This window comes from Gnatocerus cornutus, chromosome 2 (assembly GCF_029298725.1).
Source record: "Gnatocerus cornutus isolate USDA-ARS CGAHR chromosome 2, icGnaCorn1.1, whole genome shotgun sequence".
NCBI classification, from domain to species: domain Eukaryota; kingdom Metazoa; phylum Arthropoda; class Insecta; order Coleoptera; family Tenebrionidae; genus Gnatocerus; species Gnatocerus cornutus.
This window is the reverse complement of record NC_142234.1, coordinates 22,552,297-22,568,686: the sequence shown is the minus strand read 5'-3', so window position 1 is coordinate 22,568,686 and position 16,390 is coordinate 22,552,297. Positions and strand designations below refer to the sequence as shown.

The 16,390-nt window shown below is 36.3% G+C and overlaps 2 protein-coding genes across 7 annotated transcripts in view; one reads left to right on the top strand and one right to left on the bottom strand.

The window, feature by feature from the left end:
- Nucleotides 1-2,084, top strand: part of Fkbp14 (peptidyl-prolyl cis-trans isomerase Fkb14) — a 36,838-nt gene extending 34,754 nt beyond the window's left edge. The window contains exons 2-3 of the mRNA XM_088030824.1: nt 1,319-1,595; nt 1,645-2,084. Of these exons, the coding sequence (XP_087886950.1) occupies nt 1,319-1,595; nt 1,645-1,827 (460 nt within the window). The 3' untranslated portion in view covers nt 1,828-2,084. The remainder of the gene's footprint in view (nt 1-1,318; nt 1,596-1,644) is intronic.
- Nucleotides 2,085-2,128: 44 nt separating this feature from the next.
- The window catches only part of Fhos (Formin homology 2 domain containing), a 101,393-nt gene continuing 87,131 nt past the window's right edge, over nt 2,129-16,390 (bottom strand). For 2 of the 6 annotated variants that reach the window (XM_088030819.1, XM_088030823.1), the window contains 8 exons: nt 7,667-8,575; nt 7,471-7,617; nt 6,444-7,324; nt 5,419-6,015; nt 5,152-5,369; nt 4,911-5,103; nt 2,955-3,228; nt 2,129-2,660 (listed from right to left, as the gene is read on the bottom strand). In XM_088030819.1, coding sequence (XP_087886945.1) covers nt 2,587-2,660; nt 2,955-3,228; nt 4,911-5,103; nt 5,152-5,369; nt 5,419-6,015; nt 6,444-7,324; nt 7,471-7,617; nt 7,667-8,575 — 3,293 coding nt within the window. In that variant the 3' untranslated portion in view covers nt 2,129-2,586. Of the gene's footprint in view, nt 2,661-2,841; nt 2,905-2,954; nt 3,232-4,910; nt 5,104-5,151; nt 5,370-5,418; nt 6,016-6,443; nt 7,325-7,470; nt 7,618-7,666; nt 8,576-16,390 lie in introns of all 6 variants that reach the window. The other 4 variants (XM_088030821.1, XM_088030820.1, XM_088030818.1 and 1 more) reach the window with 4 other exon arrangements.

Below are 16,390 nucleotides of genomic sequence, written 5' to 3'. Positions count from 1 at the left end.
GATCAGTGTTGCCAGGTTTAGAGGTTTTTCCAGAATCTAGGGATATTTTCAATTTTTGGACAATTCTGGGGGGGGGGAATCTAGTGTTTAATTATAACATACAGTTGGTTTAGGTTGCCAATGTCCACTCAAGGACACAAATTTTGAAATTTTTATCGTACAATTCGTTCCTGTTGCGAATGTTGTATTCACAAAATATAAAAATCAAATTACCTTGTTTTTTAGGAAATTTTCTCGCAAAAAGTAAAGATCCAGTCGAATTTGACACTTTTAAATTGAATTTTTGACGTCAACTGCTCATTTAGTTACGACTCTTGCCAACTGCCACATTTAGGATGTTTTATTTTCGCCAACTTTAGTAATTTTTATGTTCTGTCAATGGATATTATGTAAATTAAGTTTTGGTGTTTAAAAGACGATCGTCAAAATTCTGTCAATGTAATAAATGTCAAATTCTGGTTGATGCCAACCTTGCCGCATTAATGAATTATGTAAACATTGATACACAGCTAATTTCTTGTTAAAATGGACAAATGTCCAATTCTGGGGAAAAGTAATGCCAACCTGGTCATGTTAAAGTTTCTAAAGCTAACTCATCAAGATTCCAACTTTAAATAAAAAAAAAAACTGTGAAAGTGGACATTTGCAACCTACTATCGCGGAAACAAAATTTCGAACATCAAATTGATTGATGTTTAAAAATTGTAAACTGTCCTTTGTCTTTATAACCTTAAAATTTATAAAAGACTCAGCAAGTTTCAGAAATTTGCTTTGTATGTCAGTCACAATGACAATAAAGCTTGATTTACATTGCCATGTCAAAAAGTGATGTTCGAAATTTTGATTCCGCGATAGTACTTCCATCAGTGTTGCCAATCGAGAGGTTTTTCCAGAATCTAGGGGAATTTGGTGTTTAATTATAAGTTACAGTTGGTTTAGGTTGCAAATGTTCACCAATGGTCACTAATTTTAAAAGTTTCATCGTGTAATTCGTTTCTGTTGCAAATGTTGCAAAGTTGCAACGTGATTATGGTTTGGGTTACAAAAGACGATCGTGTAATCTGTCATTGTAATGCAAAAAATAACTGTCATTTCTTTATTTAAGTTTGCAATCTTGATGAATTAACTTTGGAAATTTTAAGATGATGAGGTTGTCATTACTTTTTCCACAAAATTTGACATTTGACAATTTTAACATGAAAATTAGGAAACAATTTTATTTCACTTTGTAGTGACTGTAATTCGATTCGACAGTGCCTAAACTTTCACTGGAGAAAGTGTGCCGAGTGACTCATCCAACTTTTCCCTTTTATTGCAGCATGGACCGCGAGCAACCCTTCAGCTTCCAGCTGGGCGTGGGCCAAGTGATCAAGGGTTGGGACCAAGGCCTCCTCAACATGTGCGTGGGCGAAAAACGCAAACTCACCATCCCCCCGAACCTGGGCTACGGCGACCGAGGCGCTGGGAACGTCATCCCCGGAGGCGCCACCCTCATCTTCGAAGTAGAACTAATTAACATCGGGGATTCACCACCGACTACCAACGTGTTCAAAGAGATTGATAACGATAAAGACAACCAGCTGAGCAGAGAAGAGGTGAGTGAGTGGAGGAGTGGGGTTGGCGTGTTCTAAATGATTTTTTTAGGTCAGTGAGTATTTGAAGAAGCAGATGGTGGCGGCTGAAGGTGAAACTCCCAGCGACGACGTGAAGAACATGTTGGCGGACCATGATAAGCTGGTTGAGGAGATCTTCCAGCATGAAGATAAGGACAAGAATGGGTTCATTTCGCATGATGAGTTTTCTGGGCCGAAACACGACGAACTGTGAACGACTGAGTAGTTTTAGCAGAGACGTGGTGCGAGGTGGACTGCCGTTCTTTTTTACTTTTTATACAGTGTGTTGCGGACTACGAAATTGAGGAGGTTTAGTTTTTTACATGTTATCCAACAACACATTCCGGAGAGTAATTTATTTTTTTCTTTTCGCTTATTGTTAATTCGAGGAATTTTGAACAAAAACTTAAGTTTAGTGCAATCTATTGTATGTTGTTATACTATTAAAGTTAATAAACGTTTTTGTAATTATTTGGGGTTGTTTTTTGGGGGATGTGGGGGAGAAGAATACGTCGTAATAACAAAATTTATTTATTGTAGGTAAATCCTCATTAACATAAACACAGCAATGGAAAAAAGAAATTAAAAAAGTTCATAGTAACTTTACCGACAGTAATAGTCTTAGCCTCAAACTGAGTCAAAACAAAATTCACTCACGCTCAAAGAAAAACAAAACTAATTTATGATAAAACCAAGACTAGTGTGGGTGTCGCCATTTTGAATAAGGCACATTTATAAAAAACATTCGCCGTCCCTCTCTACAGATTAATAGAAAATAAATAAAACCTATCCTCTAACAAGTGCTCCAAACTTTCTTCTTTTTTCATAAATAATACAAAAAAACAACAAAGATGAGTGAGCAGCCATAGTTTATCACATAACAAAGTCAGTTGTAGTATACATTGAACATCACACAGATGCTAAAATAAATTAAAAGTAAAATTCTCTAGCAGGATTTGGCACCGGGGGCGGATTAGTAGCCTTTGATGTAAGCCGACAGGTGCTTCTTCTCTTCCTCCGACAATCCGTTCTTGAGCGTCCGTCTCACTAAACAGAAAAGTGCGTTAAACTTGGAAGTACTGTGGCACCAATGACTTAATTGGCGCCCTAACTGCACAAAGGGACAAGACCACTTAAGTCATAAACACGGTATTTGGTACAAGACAATCACATGCCCAATGCACATCACAAACTAACAAAAAATCCATGCACAAGACACTCCACGTACCGCCAGATTACGGCGAATCTCTGCTACCAAAAGGATTGTTCTCTCTTGTTCGAGAACGCTTCACTGTTATCAAAACATCAATCAACGAACCCGAAGCTCATCCCCATACTTACACGACTTCCTGTCCGCGTGTCGCGTTCGCTTCCGCTCGCGCGGTGCCGTCCGAGTGGGTCCCTTGGTGGCAGTCTTGACGAGCGTTTCTAAGATTTCATCGTCGCCGTCGGTCAAATTACCGTTCGCCTGGTTGAGGAAGGAGCGGTTGGAGTCGCGGCGCGTCCGACGCCACGTCAGCGTCCCTTGGAGACTCTCCACGTCGGAGATGTCGCTGCCGAGGAGTTGGCGGAGTTCGGCGTCGGCTCGGTCCTCCTTAGTCCGGAACTTTCCAATCTGCTGCAAAGGACATTGTTGGGGTTATTGCTTGTAATGGGGAAGTTCTGGTTTTATCGGTCCGTGGGGTGACCACCACATTAACCAACAGCGGACATTAAACGGGGTAATTACGCCGATAAGACGCGTTGTAATGTTACAATTTCGTCCAAAAATAATGCATTAGCCCATTTTTTTTATTTACAAACAGCATCGGAAAACATTTTGAGCACAATGAAAAACTCCAAAAATTGTTTGGGCGGCTTCAAAGTTTTGTAATTTTGTACAGTCAATAAAGGAACTAAAAGAAGTAAATTTCCCAAATTTCATTGCTGTAGAATTAAAAATACTAAAATTACGACCTTTAACATAAAACACTGAAAAATTTTGGACCGTCCTAAAAATAAAACATTCCAAAAATTGTTTAATCGGCTTTACAATTTTGTAATTTTGTACAGTCAATAAAAAAACTAAAACAAGTAATGTCCCCAAATTTCGTTGTAGTAGCATTAAAATTACTAAAATTACGGCCTTGAATATAAAACTTTGAAAAATTTTGGACCGTCCTAAAAATAAAAAATTCCAAAAATTGTTTAATCGGTTTTAAAATTTTGTAATTTTGTACAGTCAATAAAAAAACTAAAACAAGTAACGTCCCCAAATTTCGTTGTAGTAGCATTAAAATTACTAGAATTACGGCCTTTAACATAAAACACTGAAAAATTTTGGACCGTCCTAAAAATAAAAAATTCCAAAAATTGTTTGGTCGGCTGTACAATGTTATAATTTTGTACAGTCAATAAAGGAACTAAAACAAGTAATGTCCCCAAATTTCGTTGTAGTAGCATTAAAATTACTAGAATTACGGCCTTTAACATAAAACACTGAAAAATTTTGGACCGTCCTAAAAATAAAAAATTCCAAAAATGGTTTGGTCGGCTCTACAATTTTGTAATTCTGAAAAATCAATAAAGGGACTAAAACAAGTAATGTCACTAAATTTCATTGCTGTAGAATTAAAATCACTAAAATTACGGCCTTTACCATAAAACATTGAAAAATTTTGGACTATCCTAAAAATAAAAAATTTCAAAAATTGTTTAGTCGGCTTCAAAATTTTGTTATTTTGTACAGTCAATAAAGAAACTAAAAAAAGTAATTTTCCCAAATTTGATTACTGTACAATTAAAAACACTAAAATTACGGCCTTCAACATAAAACACTGAAAAATTTTGAAAAATTTAAAAAATAAAAAATTCCAAAAATTGTTTGGTCGGCTCTACAATTCTGTAATTCTGTACAGTCAATAAAGAAACTAAAAGAAGTGCTTTTCCCAAATTTCATTACTGTAGAATTTGTCAATTTTGACATGTCAAATCACTTGCTCTCATTGTTTTGTAACTTTTTCAATTACTAGTTAGTAGAAACATAAGTTAATTACTAGTGAAAAAAAATGAAGAAAATTTGAGTTTCTCTATGTTTGAAAAACTAAAACTCGAGAAAATGTATAAATTGAGGCTTAAAAAATTATAAACTATAAACTTTAAATATAATTATACGTTTTGCCATTTTTCTCAGAAAATGCAAATGATAAGAATTTAAAATTTTGGGAACAAAAGTAAGCGGATAAGACGAATCGAATAAATGGATGCACACTTCCATGGTGCATTATTTTTGGACGCACTGTACACAATGTCGCTTACATCCGTGATCATTTTTCCTCGGGTTTTGTTCCTTTCCCTATGGTTGGCCTTCTTCTCCAGCTGTTGCAAGACGCGCTCCCTCGTCGTGCGATACTCCAGGGCGAATTCCGACACGATCCGGCAGAATTCGTTGGGTTTCGTGTCGGAAATCTGATGCAGAGGAATCCCCAGCCACAGTAAGAACTTGTGAAATCTGCAAAGTTCAACTAAGTAACCAGAAACTTCGACTTCTTCTCAAGACCTGTTCATAACTCTTCGATGGATAATTCCGACGAGGATGATCCTCTCGGCGCAGTCCGCCAGGAAGTCCGACATCTTCACCTTCATCATAGTGGAGCCGTCGTGCTTGGCAATCAACTTCAAATGGTCCCAGGAAGCCTTACAATCCGCTTCTAGTCTTTGAATGTTCAAAGAAAGCTCGTCGAAATCGATCTTGGAAGCTCTAGTGATCGCACCAATCTGAAAAATACGTCGTAACACCCATTGGTTCCTTTGGTTTCTCGCTCACCTCTGAGTACAAGTCGGTGGCGTCAGGAAACTTCTCCATCACAATATGGCAAAGATGATGCAGCAGCGAGTGCTTATGGACCGTGTCCTTCACCTCAGGTACTTTGGCAAGATAATCAATTTGGAACCCCTTCACCTCGTTGCCGTTCAGAAAATTCCCTATTGAAAGCAGCGTGCTTAGGATCCCCCGGAACGTCTTGTTGACTCGCAAGATCTCAATCCCGTGCTTGAGGTCCATGAGCGGCTCCGCAATCTCCCTCTCCGTGTTCTCAAAGTCCAGTTTGAACGCCCACAGTTTCAGGCGCGCCGGCAATTCAGAAATCGACGCTAAGGTCAGAAGGAACTGTTCGGCGCTCCCTAAGGGTAAGTCGGGGTTGGCAGCCTGCGCCTCCTGGATCTTCGAGCGTTCTTCTTCAGTTGGCAGCATTGTGAGCAACTTCTCGATGCCTTCCCGGTTCATAATCGTGGCGTCCATCTTTAATATGGCCGTCTTGATGGAGCGAGGAGGTGGTAACTTCGTCATTCCGATGTTGATGGCGTTGGAGCGCTTCGGGTCCAAGACGATGATCTCTTTGTTTTTATTCATCTCTTGTTGTTTCTGTGGGGGCATCAATTTTAGTAAGTTGGTACAACTGAGGGGGAAATAAGACCACAACCAGTTACCATGCTCTAGACTAGTTCAAGACAGTTTGGTCTGGAAAGGTTAACAGTAGAGCAAATTTTGTCCCTAGATTTTGCTGGATCAAGCATTTGACATTCAGTGGCACTACTGCAAGGCTCAGTTTTTCCCCTAACTGAAGTACGAAGGGAGGTGTATCTACGCAGTGTTGCCAACAGTTCTGTTGGCAGCACCGAAACAACAGGGTAGTGCAAAAAACAAACCATCACCACCCAACTGAATGACTCACCTCCTGAGGCCATGCCAGGTGCGGATCGCCAAAGAAAAAAAGAAATAAATTATCTTAAATGAAGCTCAAATCTTCAGAGTGCTTCCACCAAAGAAATGACCTCGCAACCAGTTCTTACCTTCGTGATCAAGTCCTTGGCTCTGGACTCGAACAGGTGCTCGAGTTTCTGCGTGTCGACGGCAACGGGCTTGAGTTCGTCCCAAATGAAACCGGTCTTCACTTTAATGGAGGAGATGGGGTCCTCCCGGACTTCTTTCCAGAAGAGTTTGACGGTCTTCTTGTTCTTCTTGATGGGGATTTTGGTTTCGGACGGCTTGGAGACGCGCGGGAGAGTGCTGCCAAACACCGGCGGAACCGGAGGAGGGCCTCTGCTCCCTAAGGAACTCGACAGGGGCGGCGGCGGCGGCGCTCCGTTCTCCTTCAGCGGAGGAGGAGGTGGAGGAATCCCATTCGCCACCGCGACCGGCGCCAAAACGTCACCCTCATCCTCGCTTACGAGATCCGTGAAATCCATATCACATAAATTAAGCGGTCGGTCCAGATTAGCCACCAATTCTTCCCATCGGAGTTCGTTTTCAGACTTCTTCGCTTCGATTTTCGGAATCGCTTCGGAGGTCGGACTTTTAACAACGTCAGCTTTGGACTTGGACTTCGCAAGTCCTTCTTTGGCTTTGGAGATGAGCCCCGTCATGTCTCCTATCCTATTGGGCTTATTTTCATCCGAAGGACTATGAAGGATGTTCTGACTGGCGAGTTTCTGCGTGAGGTCCTTGACCGTGTTCTCCCGTTTCAGTTGCAGGAGGACGTTTCGATCGTTTTCGTTCCCGTTCTCGGGGTCGTCGACGGGAGGCTGGTTATCGTTGTCGTTGTAGAGAATCCACGGCTGTTTAGTGAGGTTTTCCTCCGAGTCCAGCTTGTTCACGGCGTTCATCAACGTGATGTCTTTGCGGCTCAGGTTGCCGTTGGCGATGCGCTGCTGGAGGGCGTTGGTGAAGTTTCCTACAAGAAACGCGGCGAAACTATAAAGTCTCGTTTCCACAGAGTGAACCGAATTTGATTTAAGCAATTTTTTTGAATCGATCATAAATCAAATTCGGTTCACTCCAGACCAGGCTTAAGAAGAGCGCGTAGCAAAGCGTACGTACCCAGCTCGTTCTCGTCCTTGTCCTCCTCGTTCAGCGACGACCCCCTAAGCAGCGCCACCGACTCCTGCTGCTCCCGCATGAAACTCCTTTGGCGCTCCGCTCGTTCTCTTCGCCTCCTCAAAGCGGGAGTGACGCCAGCGTCATTCGCTAAGCAAAGCCACACGTGAGCAAACTTCACACTTGTCGCAAAACTCACCTTTGTTGGTGTCCTTGTAGCACCCGTTCAACTGAGCGGTGTTGACTTCCGAAGACTGCGAACTCGAGGACTCTTCGTCCTCTTGGCTGAGTTGGAGGGATCGGTGGTTGAGTTTGGCTAACAGAGGGTGCCGGCCCGGAGTGGCTCCGGTGGAGTGTCTTCGACTCTTCCTTCTGTCGTTGGCTTCCGACATCGATTTCCGGTTTCTTAAGGTCTTCCGGATGCTCTCATCGAGGTGTCTGATTGGGGTACCGCCGACTTCTTCGCCGTCTTCGTACTGGAGCACCGCCTCGTAGATTTGGAACTGTTGGAGGAGATCAAGATCGGTCCCAGGTTTGGACATGTAGCGCTGGATGATCCTCTCGATCTCTTGTTCCTCCAACGCGTCCGTTTGGTCGTAATAAGTGTCTTGGTCCGGGACCCCATTGAGCACCTTGTTGATGAGCGTCGTGGCGTAAATCAGCAACTCCGTGTCCGCGGAGTCGAAGTCCTTCAGCAACTTCATGATGTTGTACCATGGAAGCACCCCTTGCCCGTAATCAACGCTTTGGATCGCTTTGATCAACAGCATGCAGTTGGAGTCGGTGTACTCGACGAAGACCAGAAGGAGTTTGAGCGCGGTCTTCACCACCAGCCGGAACTTGGAGGAGATGAGACTGTACAACCACTGGATGGTCTGGTTGTGGTCCATCACCCCATTCATCCCATCGACGTACAGCATCACCTGCCCCAGCGCTCTTAAGATGTAGTTCTGGTAGTTCTGGTCGGCTTCCGAGCCGACTTTGATCAAACACGACAAGCCATCGTTCTGCACGAATTCATGAACGAGGTCCTTATCCTCTTGGAAGATCTGTTTGAGGGAGAAGAGAGCGCGCCGCAACTCGCGGCCTTCGGAAGTGAGGAGTTTTTCTGGAAAAGTAAAAGTTGAGTGAAGGGTCACTGAGTTTGGTGTGGAATCTAATGATCGCTGCACGACCGAACGATCATGTTAACCTGTTATTACATACTATGTTTTTTCGAGTGCATGAAAATCGGTTGCAACAGCGCTGTTATGCAAATGGACGCATCGTGGAGATGAATTATAGCGGATAATGATTACAGTTGTGTTGGTTTAACACCTACTAATCAATAAAGCCAGGGCGATGAAGATTAACAATATTCTCTTCGCGGAGCGATAGGAAAATGTGACGTTCATACATGAAAAAGTCGGCGGAAAAGAGAATACATAACTGTTTGGGGTCAAAGTTCCAACACGATTATTATAAAGATACAGAATGCGAAAATATTCGTTTCCGGCATTGTTTAGATCAGACCTGTCAATTGTAAATCAATGGAATGAAACTTTGATCATAAATTTCACAGATGACAACACAATGAAGACGCTACAAGTGAGACTTTTTAATTAGACAACCTGTTTGGGGTTTAAACCGGAAAACGAACCAAAATGTATCAGTCAATGGCTCATCCGTGCATTTTTTAATTAATTTTGTAGGCTTTAAAGTGTGTTTAAACGTTACATAACACGAGATAAAAGAACAATGATGCCTTTGTCTTATTGTTTTGTTAACGACCGATTTATAGATTGACGCCCGCTTGATTTTTGCAAACCGCACCAGCTCGAAATGTCAAATAAGTTTAATCGAAGCGGAGTTTATGCTTTGCAAAATTTTATTCAAGCGTGAAATAAATTCGTAACGACTAATTCAAGTAAAAGTCGTTTATGAACAAATCTGCTTGAGCGAATATTCTGTGTCAAAGTACAAAATTATCGAGCAAAAACAATAGATTTTACAAATTTTCTCTCTATTAGAAAGAAGTAAAGTTTTAAAAATTTTCAGTTAGCACCCATAATTTTCGCAATTTTAGTACAATATGCATGAGATTTGGGGAATTTGCTATTCTTCAGTTGGTAAAGCTCTGTGCCAAAGTACAGAAGAATAGAGCAAAAAATACAAATTTTTGAAATTTTCTATTCAAGCCCCTAATTTTCGCAATTTTAGTGCAATAAACACGAAATTTGGGGAGATTACTATCCTAGAGTTGGCAATGCTTTGTGTCAAAATACAAAATTATAGAGCAAAAAATACAAATTTTTGAAATTTTCTATCTTGGAGAGCCAAATTTTTTTTTAATTGTGTGTTAACGCCTCTAATTTTCGCAATTTTAGTGCAATAAACACGAAATTTGGGGAGCTTACTATTCTTGGGTTGGCAATGCTTTGTGTCAAAATACAAAATTATAGATCAAAAACTACAAATTTTACGAATTTTCTCTATATTAGAAAGAAGTAAAGTTGTAAAAATTTTCTTTTAGCACCCATAATTTTTGCAATTTTAGTGCAATATGCATGAAATTTGGGGAGATTGCTATTCTTCAGTTGGTAATACTCTGTGCCAAAGTACAGAAGAATAGAGCAAAAAATACAAATTTTTGAAATTTTCTGTCTTGGAGAGCCAATTTTTTTTTTAATTGTGTGTTAACGCCTCTAATTTTCGCAATTTTAGTGCAATAAACACGAAATTTTGGGAGATTACTATCCTTGAGTTGGCAATGCTTTGTGTCAAAGTACAAAATTATAGAGCAAAAAATACAAATTTTACGAATTTTCTCTCTATTAGAAAGAAGTAAAAGTTGTAAAAATTTTCTTTTAGCACCCATAATTTTTGCAATTTTAGTGCAATATGCATGAAATTTGGGGAGATTGCTATTTTTCAGTTGTTAATACTCTGTGCCAAAGTACAGAAGAATAGAGCAAAAAATACAAATTTTTGAAATTTTTTATTCAAACCCCTAATTTTCGCAATTTTAGTGCAATAAACACGAAATTTGGGGAGATTACTAGTTGGCAATGCTTTGTGCCAAAGTACAAAATTATAGAACAAAAAATACAAATTTTACGAATTTTCTCTCTATTAGAAAGAAGTAAAGTTGTAAAAATTTTCAGTTAGCACCCATAATTTTCGCAATTTTAGTACAATATGCATGAGATTTGGGGAGATTGCTATTCTTCAGTTGGTAAAGCTCTGTGCCAAAATACAGAAGAATAGAGCAAAAAATACAAATTTTTGAAATTTTCTGTCTTGGAGAGCCAAATTTTTTTTTAATTGTGTGTTAACGCCTCTAATTTTCGCAATTTTAGTGCAATAAACACGAAATTTGGAGAGATTACTATCCTTGAGTTGGCAATGCTTTGTGTCAAAGTACAAAATTATAGAGCAAAAAATACAAATTTTACGAATTTTCTCTCTATTAGAAAGAAGTAAAGTTGTAAAAAATTTTTTTAGCACCCATAATTTTCGCAATTTTAGTGCAATATGCATGAAATTTGGGGAGATTGCTATTCTTCAGTTGGTAAAGCTCTGTGCCAAAGTACAGAAGAATAGAGCAAAAAATACAAATTTTTGAAATTTTCTGTCTTGGAGAGCCAAATTTTTTTTTAAATTGTGTGATAACGCCTCTAATTTTCGCAATTTTAGTGCAATAAACACGAAATTTGGGGAGATTACTATCCTTGAGTTGGCAATGCTTTGTGTCACAGTACAAAATTATAGAGCAAAAAATACAAATTTTACGAATTTTCTCTCTATTAGAAAGAAGTAAAGTTGTAAAAATTTTCAGTTAGCACCCATAATTTTCGCAATTTTAGTGCAATATGCATGAGATTTGGGGAGATTGCTATTCTTCAGTTGGTAATACTCTGTGCCAAAGTACAGAAAAATCGAGCAAAAAATACAAATTTTTGAAATTTTCTATTCAAGCCCCTAATTTTCGCAATTTTAGTGCAATAATCATGAAATTTTGGGAGATTACTATTCTTGAGTTGGTAATAATCTGTGTTAAAGTACAAAATTATAAAGTAAACAAATACAAATTTTACAAATTTTCTCTCTTGGAAAGACACAAAAATCTACAAAATTTTCTGTTAACGGTCATAATTTTCGAAATTTTAGTTCAATATACATGAAACTTAGGTAGATTACTATTCTTCAGTTGGTAATGCTCAAAGTACAAATTTATTGAACAAAAAAAATACAAATTTTACAATTTTTTTTCTTTCAAGGAAAAACCAAATGTCAAAATTTTGTGTTAACGACCATCATTTTTGCAATTTCGTTGCAATAAACACGAAATTTAGGGAAATTACTACTCTTGAGTTGGTAATACTCTGTGCCAAAGTACAAAATTATAGAGCAAAAAATACACATTTTACAAATTTATTCCTGTTGAAAGGATTTCAGACTCAAAGAATATCAGAAATAAAAAAAACATAAGAACATGAAATTCTTCAAAATTTTATATTTTAGTTGTAAATTGTTTTGTACATTTCGCTAATAATTAGCATTGCTTTCTACATTTTAAGTTTTTCCCCGCTAACTCGACTAATTCTTCTACTTTTTATTTGCATAAAAAACTGCAATTCTGCATGACCTTTGCGAAACTACAAATTTTGAATAACAATAAGAGAAGTGACTACAACTCTGTCCTATTGTTATTCTCCACTGCAAGGATGAATGAACATAAAAGTGCAAAACGGCTATTAGGAACACAAACAATTAAAACAGAGAAAGTCAGTCTATGCCATTAATCAAGCAACTGTATCTTTATTACCATATGTATTACTTCATTCTATTTATTATGCACATTGTTGATCATTTCTCACTTTTACATCGATGTTTGTATTATTTTCCAATTAGCAGAACATAATTTATTATTGTTCTCCCGTCAAACCGAGTCAATATGTTTGAAGACAACCTTAATTGAAATTCATTGTAAATTTTGTTAAGTTGGTCAGTTGTCCCAAAATCTGTCCGTTCTAAATCACATTTTGATTCGTTTTTAATAAACTGAAATTTCTCGGTAAAGAACAATAACAGTTACTTCCAGAAATTGGTGTCTTCCTGGCTGAAAGATGCAAAGTCTATTACTGACATTCTTGAAATTTATAACTTGCAAGTAATACACTGTTATTTATAGCAACAATTAAAAGAGTAATTTATAGCAACTGTAATTAATTACGCATTCTGTCAGCATCACCGTAAATGATCAAAGTTGAGTTATCACGATCTACCAGTTTTCTAAGAGACTGTAAATAAAATATCAACAAAACCTCCCAAATTTTCTATTAAAGCCGCTAATTTTCGCAAGTTTCGTGCAATAATCGTGAAATTTGGTGAGATTACTATTCTTGAGTTGGTAATGCTCTCTGTCAAAATTCAAAATTATAGGGCGAAAAAGTCAAATTTTACAAATTTTTTCTCTTGGAAGGACACAAAAATCTCCAACATTTTTTATTAAAGCCCATAATTTTGACAATTTTAGTGTAATAATCATGAAATTTGGGGAGATTACTCTTCTTGAGTTGGTAATGCTCTTTGTCAAAATTCAAAATTATAGGGCGAAAAATTCGAATTTTACAAATTTTCTCTCTTGGTTAAACACAAAAATCTCCAACATTTTTTATTAAAGCCCATAATTTTGACAATTTTAGTGTAATAATCATGAAATTTGGGGAGATTACTCTTCTTGAGTTGGTAATGCTCTTTGTCAAAATTCAAAATTATAGGGCGAAAAATTTGAATTTTACAAATTTTCTCTCTTGGATGAACACTAAAATCTCTAAAATTTTCTATTTAAACCCATAATTTTCGCAAGTTTAGTGCAAAATGTATGAAATTTGGAGAGATTACTACTTTTTAGTTGGTATTGGTATGTGTCAAAGTACAAAATTATAGAGCTAAAAATACCAATTTTACCAATTTTACCTCTTGGAAGGACACAAAAATCTCCAACACTTTTTATTAAAGCCCATAATTTTGACAATTTTAGTGTAGTAATCATGAAATTTAGGGAGATTACTCTTCTTGAGTTGGTAATGCTCTTTGTCAAAATTCAAAATTATAGGGCGAAAAATTCGAATTTTACAAATTTTCTCTCTTGGTTAAACACAAAAATTTCCAACATTTTTTATTAAAGCCCATAATTTTGACAATTTTAGTGTAGTAATCATGAAATTTAGGGAAATTACTCTTCTTGAGTTGGTAATGCTCTGTGTCAAAGTGCACAATTATAGAGCGACAAATACGAATTTTACAAATTTTCTCTCTTGGAAAGACACAAAAATCTCCAAAATTTTCTATTAAAGCCCATAATTTTCGCAATTTTAGAGCAAAATGCATGAAATTTGGGGAGATTACTATTCTGGAGTTGGTGATGCTCTGGGCCAAAGTACAAAATTATGGAGCAAAAAATACAAATTGTACGAATTTTCTCTCTTGGAGAGACAATTTTTTTTCTAAATTTTCTGTTTAAGCGCATAATTTTCGGAATTTTAGTCCAATAAGCATGAAATTTGGGAAGAATACTATTCTTAAGTTGGCTATGCTCTATGTGAAAGTAGAAAATTATAGAGCAAAAAAAACAAATTTTCCAAATTTTTTTATCAACTCATAAATGTTCAAAATTTTCTGTTACCGCCTATAATTTTTGTAATTCTAGTGCAATAAACACGAAATTTGGAAATATTACTACATATTCTTAAGTTGGTAATGCTCTGTATTAAAGTACAAAATTATAGAGCAAAAAATACAAATTTTACGAAATTTCTCTCTTGAAGAGACAATTTTTTTCTAAATTTTTGTTTATGCGTATAATTTTCGGAATTTAGTCCAATAAATATGAAATTTGGAAAAAATACCAAGGGGTAATGCTCTGTGTCAAAGTACAAAATCATGGAGCTAAAAATACCAATTTTACAAATTTTATCTCTTAGAAGGACACAAAAACTTCCAAATTTTTGTATTATAGTCTATAATTTTCGAAATTTTAGAGCAAAATGCATGAAATTTGGGAATTTTACTATTCTTGAGTTAGTAACGCTCTGTGTTAAAGTACAAAATTATAGAGCAAAAAATAGAAATTTTCCATTTTTTTTTAGATGAACGCAAAAATGTTCAAATTTTTTTGTTAACGCCTATAATTTTGGTAATTTTAGTGCAATAAACACAAAATTTGGAGAAATTTCTATTCTTGAGTATTTCTCTGTGTTAAAATACAAAATTATAGAGCAAAAAATCCAAATTTTACGAATTTTCTTTTCGAGACAATTTTTTTTCTAAAATTTCTGTTTAAGCGGACAATTTTCAGAATTTTAGTCCAACAAACATGAAATTTAGGGAGATTACTATTCTTGAGTTGGTAATGCTCGGTGTCAAAGCACAAAATTATAGAGCAAAAAATACAAATTTTACAAATTTTCTCTCTTGGAAAGACACAAAAATCTCCAAAATTTTCTATTAAAGCCCATAATTTTCGCAATTTTAGTGCAAAATGCATGAAATTTGGGGAGATTACTATTCTTAAGTTGGCTATGCTCTATGTGAAAGTAAAAAATTATAGAGCATAAAAAAACAAATTTTACAATTTTTTTTATCAACTCATAAATGTTCAAAATTTTCTGTTAACGCCCATAATTTTTGTAATTCTAGTGCAATAAACACGAAATTTGGAAATATTACTATTCTTAAGTTGGTAATGTCTGTATCAAAGTACAAAATTATAGAGCAAAAAATACAAATTTTACGAAATTTCTCTCTTGAAGAGACAATTTTTTTCTAAATTTTTGTTTATGCGTATAATTTTCGGAATTTAGTCCAATAAATATAAAATTTGGAAAAAATACCAAGGGGTAATGCTCTGTGTCAAAGTACAAAATCATGGAGCTAAAAATACCAATTTTACAAATTTTATCTCTTGGAAGGACACAAAAACTTCCAAATTTTTGTATTATAGTCTATAATTTTCGAAATTTTAGAGCAAAATGCATGAAATTTAGGGATTTTACTATTCTTGAGTTAGTAACGCTCTGTGTTAAAGTACAAAATTATAGAGCAAAAAATAGAAATTTTCCATTTTTTTTTTAGATGAACGCAAAAATGTTCAAATTTTTTGTTAACGCCCATAATTTTTGTAATTTCAGTGCAATAAACACAAAATTTGGAGAGATTATTATTCTTGAGTTGGTATTTCTCTGTGTCAAAATACAAAATTATAGAGCTAAAAATACAAATTTTATAAATTTTCTTTCTTGGAAGAACACAAAAATCTCCTAAATTTCCTATTAAAGTCCATAATTTTCGTAATTTTAGTGCAAAATGTTTGAATTTTAAGGATATTACTACTCTTGAGTTGGTAATGGTCTGTGTTAAAGTACAAAATTATAGAGCAAAAAATATAAATTTTACGAATTTTCTTTCTCGGAGAGAATTTTTTTTCTAAATTTTTTATTTAAACGGATAATTTTCGGAATTTTAGTCCAATAAACATGAAATTTAGGGAGATTACTATTCTTGAGGTGGTAATACTCGCTGTCAAAGCACAAAATTATAGAGCAAAAAATACAAAGTTAAATGATCACGATCACAATACTAAATAAAACATCAACTGGAGTATGTAAAATGTAAACATGTGGGTGGTGCAATTTTTCCTTTTACTTTATGCATGCTGCCTCTAATTGTGCAAATTGATTGAGAAAGTACTTTCGACCTATCCACTCGTAAAACAGTTCCGCAAAAACAATATAATAATTTAGTACCAGCAAAGCAAAATTGAGCATTCAATCCACGAACCCAACGAAAGTCATTGTTAAAAAACCATCCGATTATCATGCACAATAGCTAATGACAATAATTCCAGGTCTTCTTCATTTTCACCGCTTAAAAAGTGAAA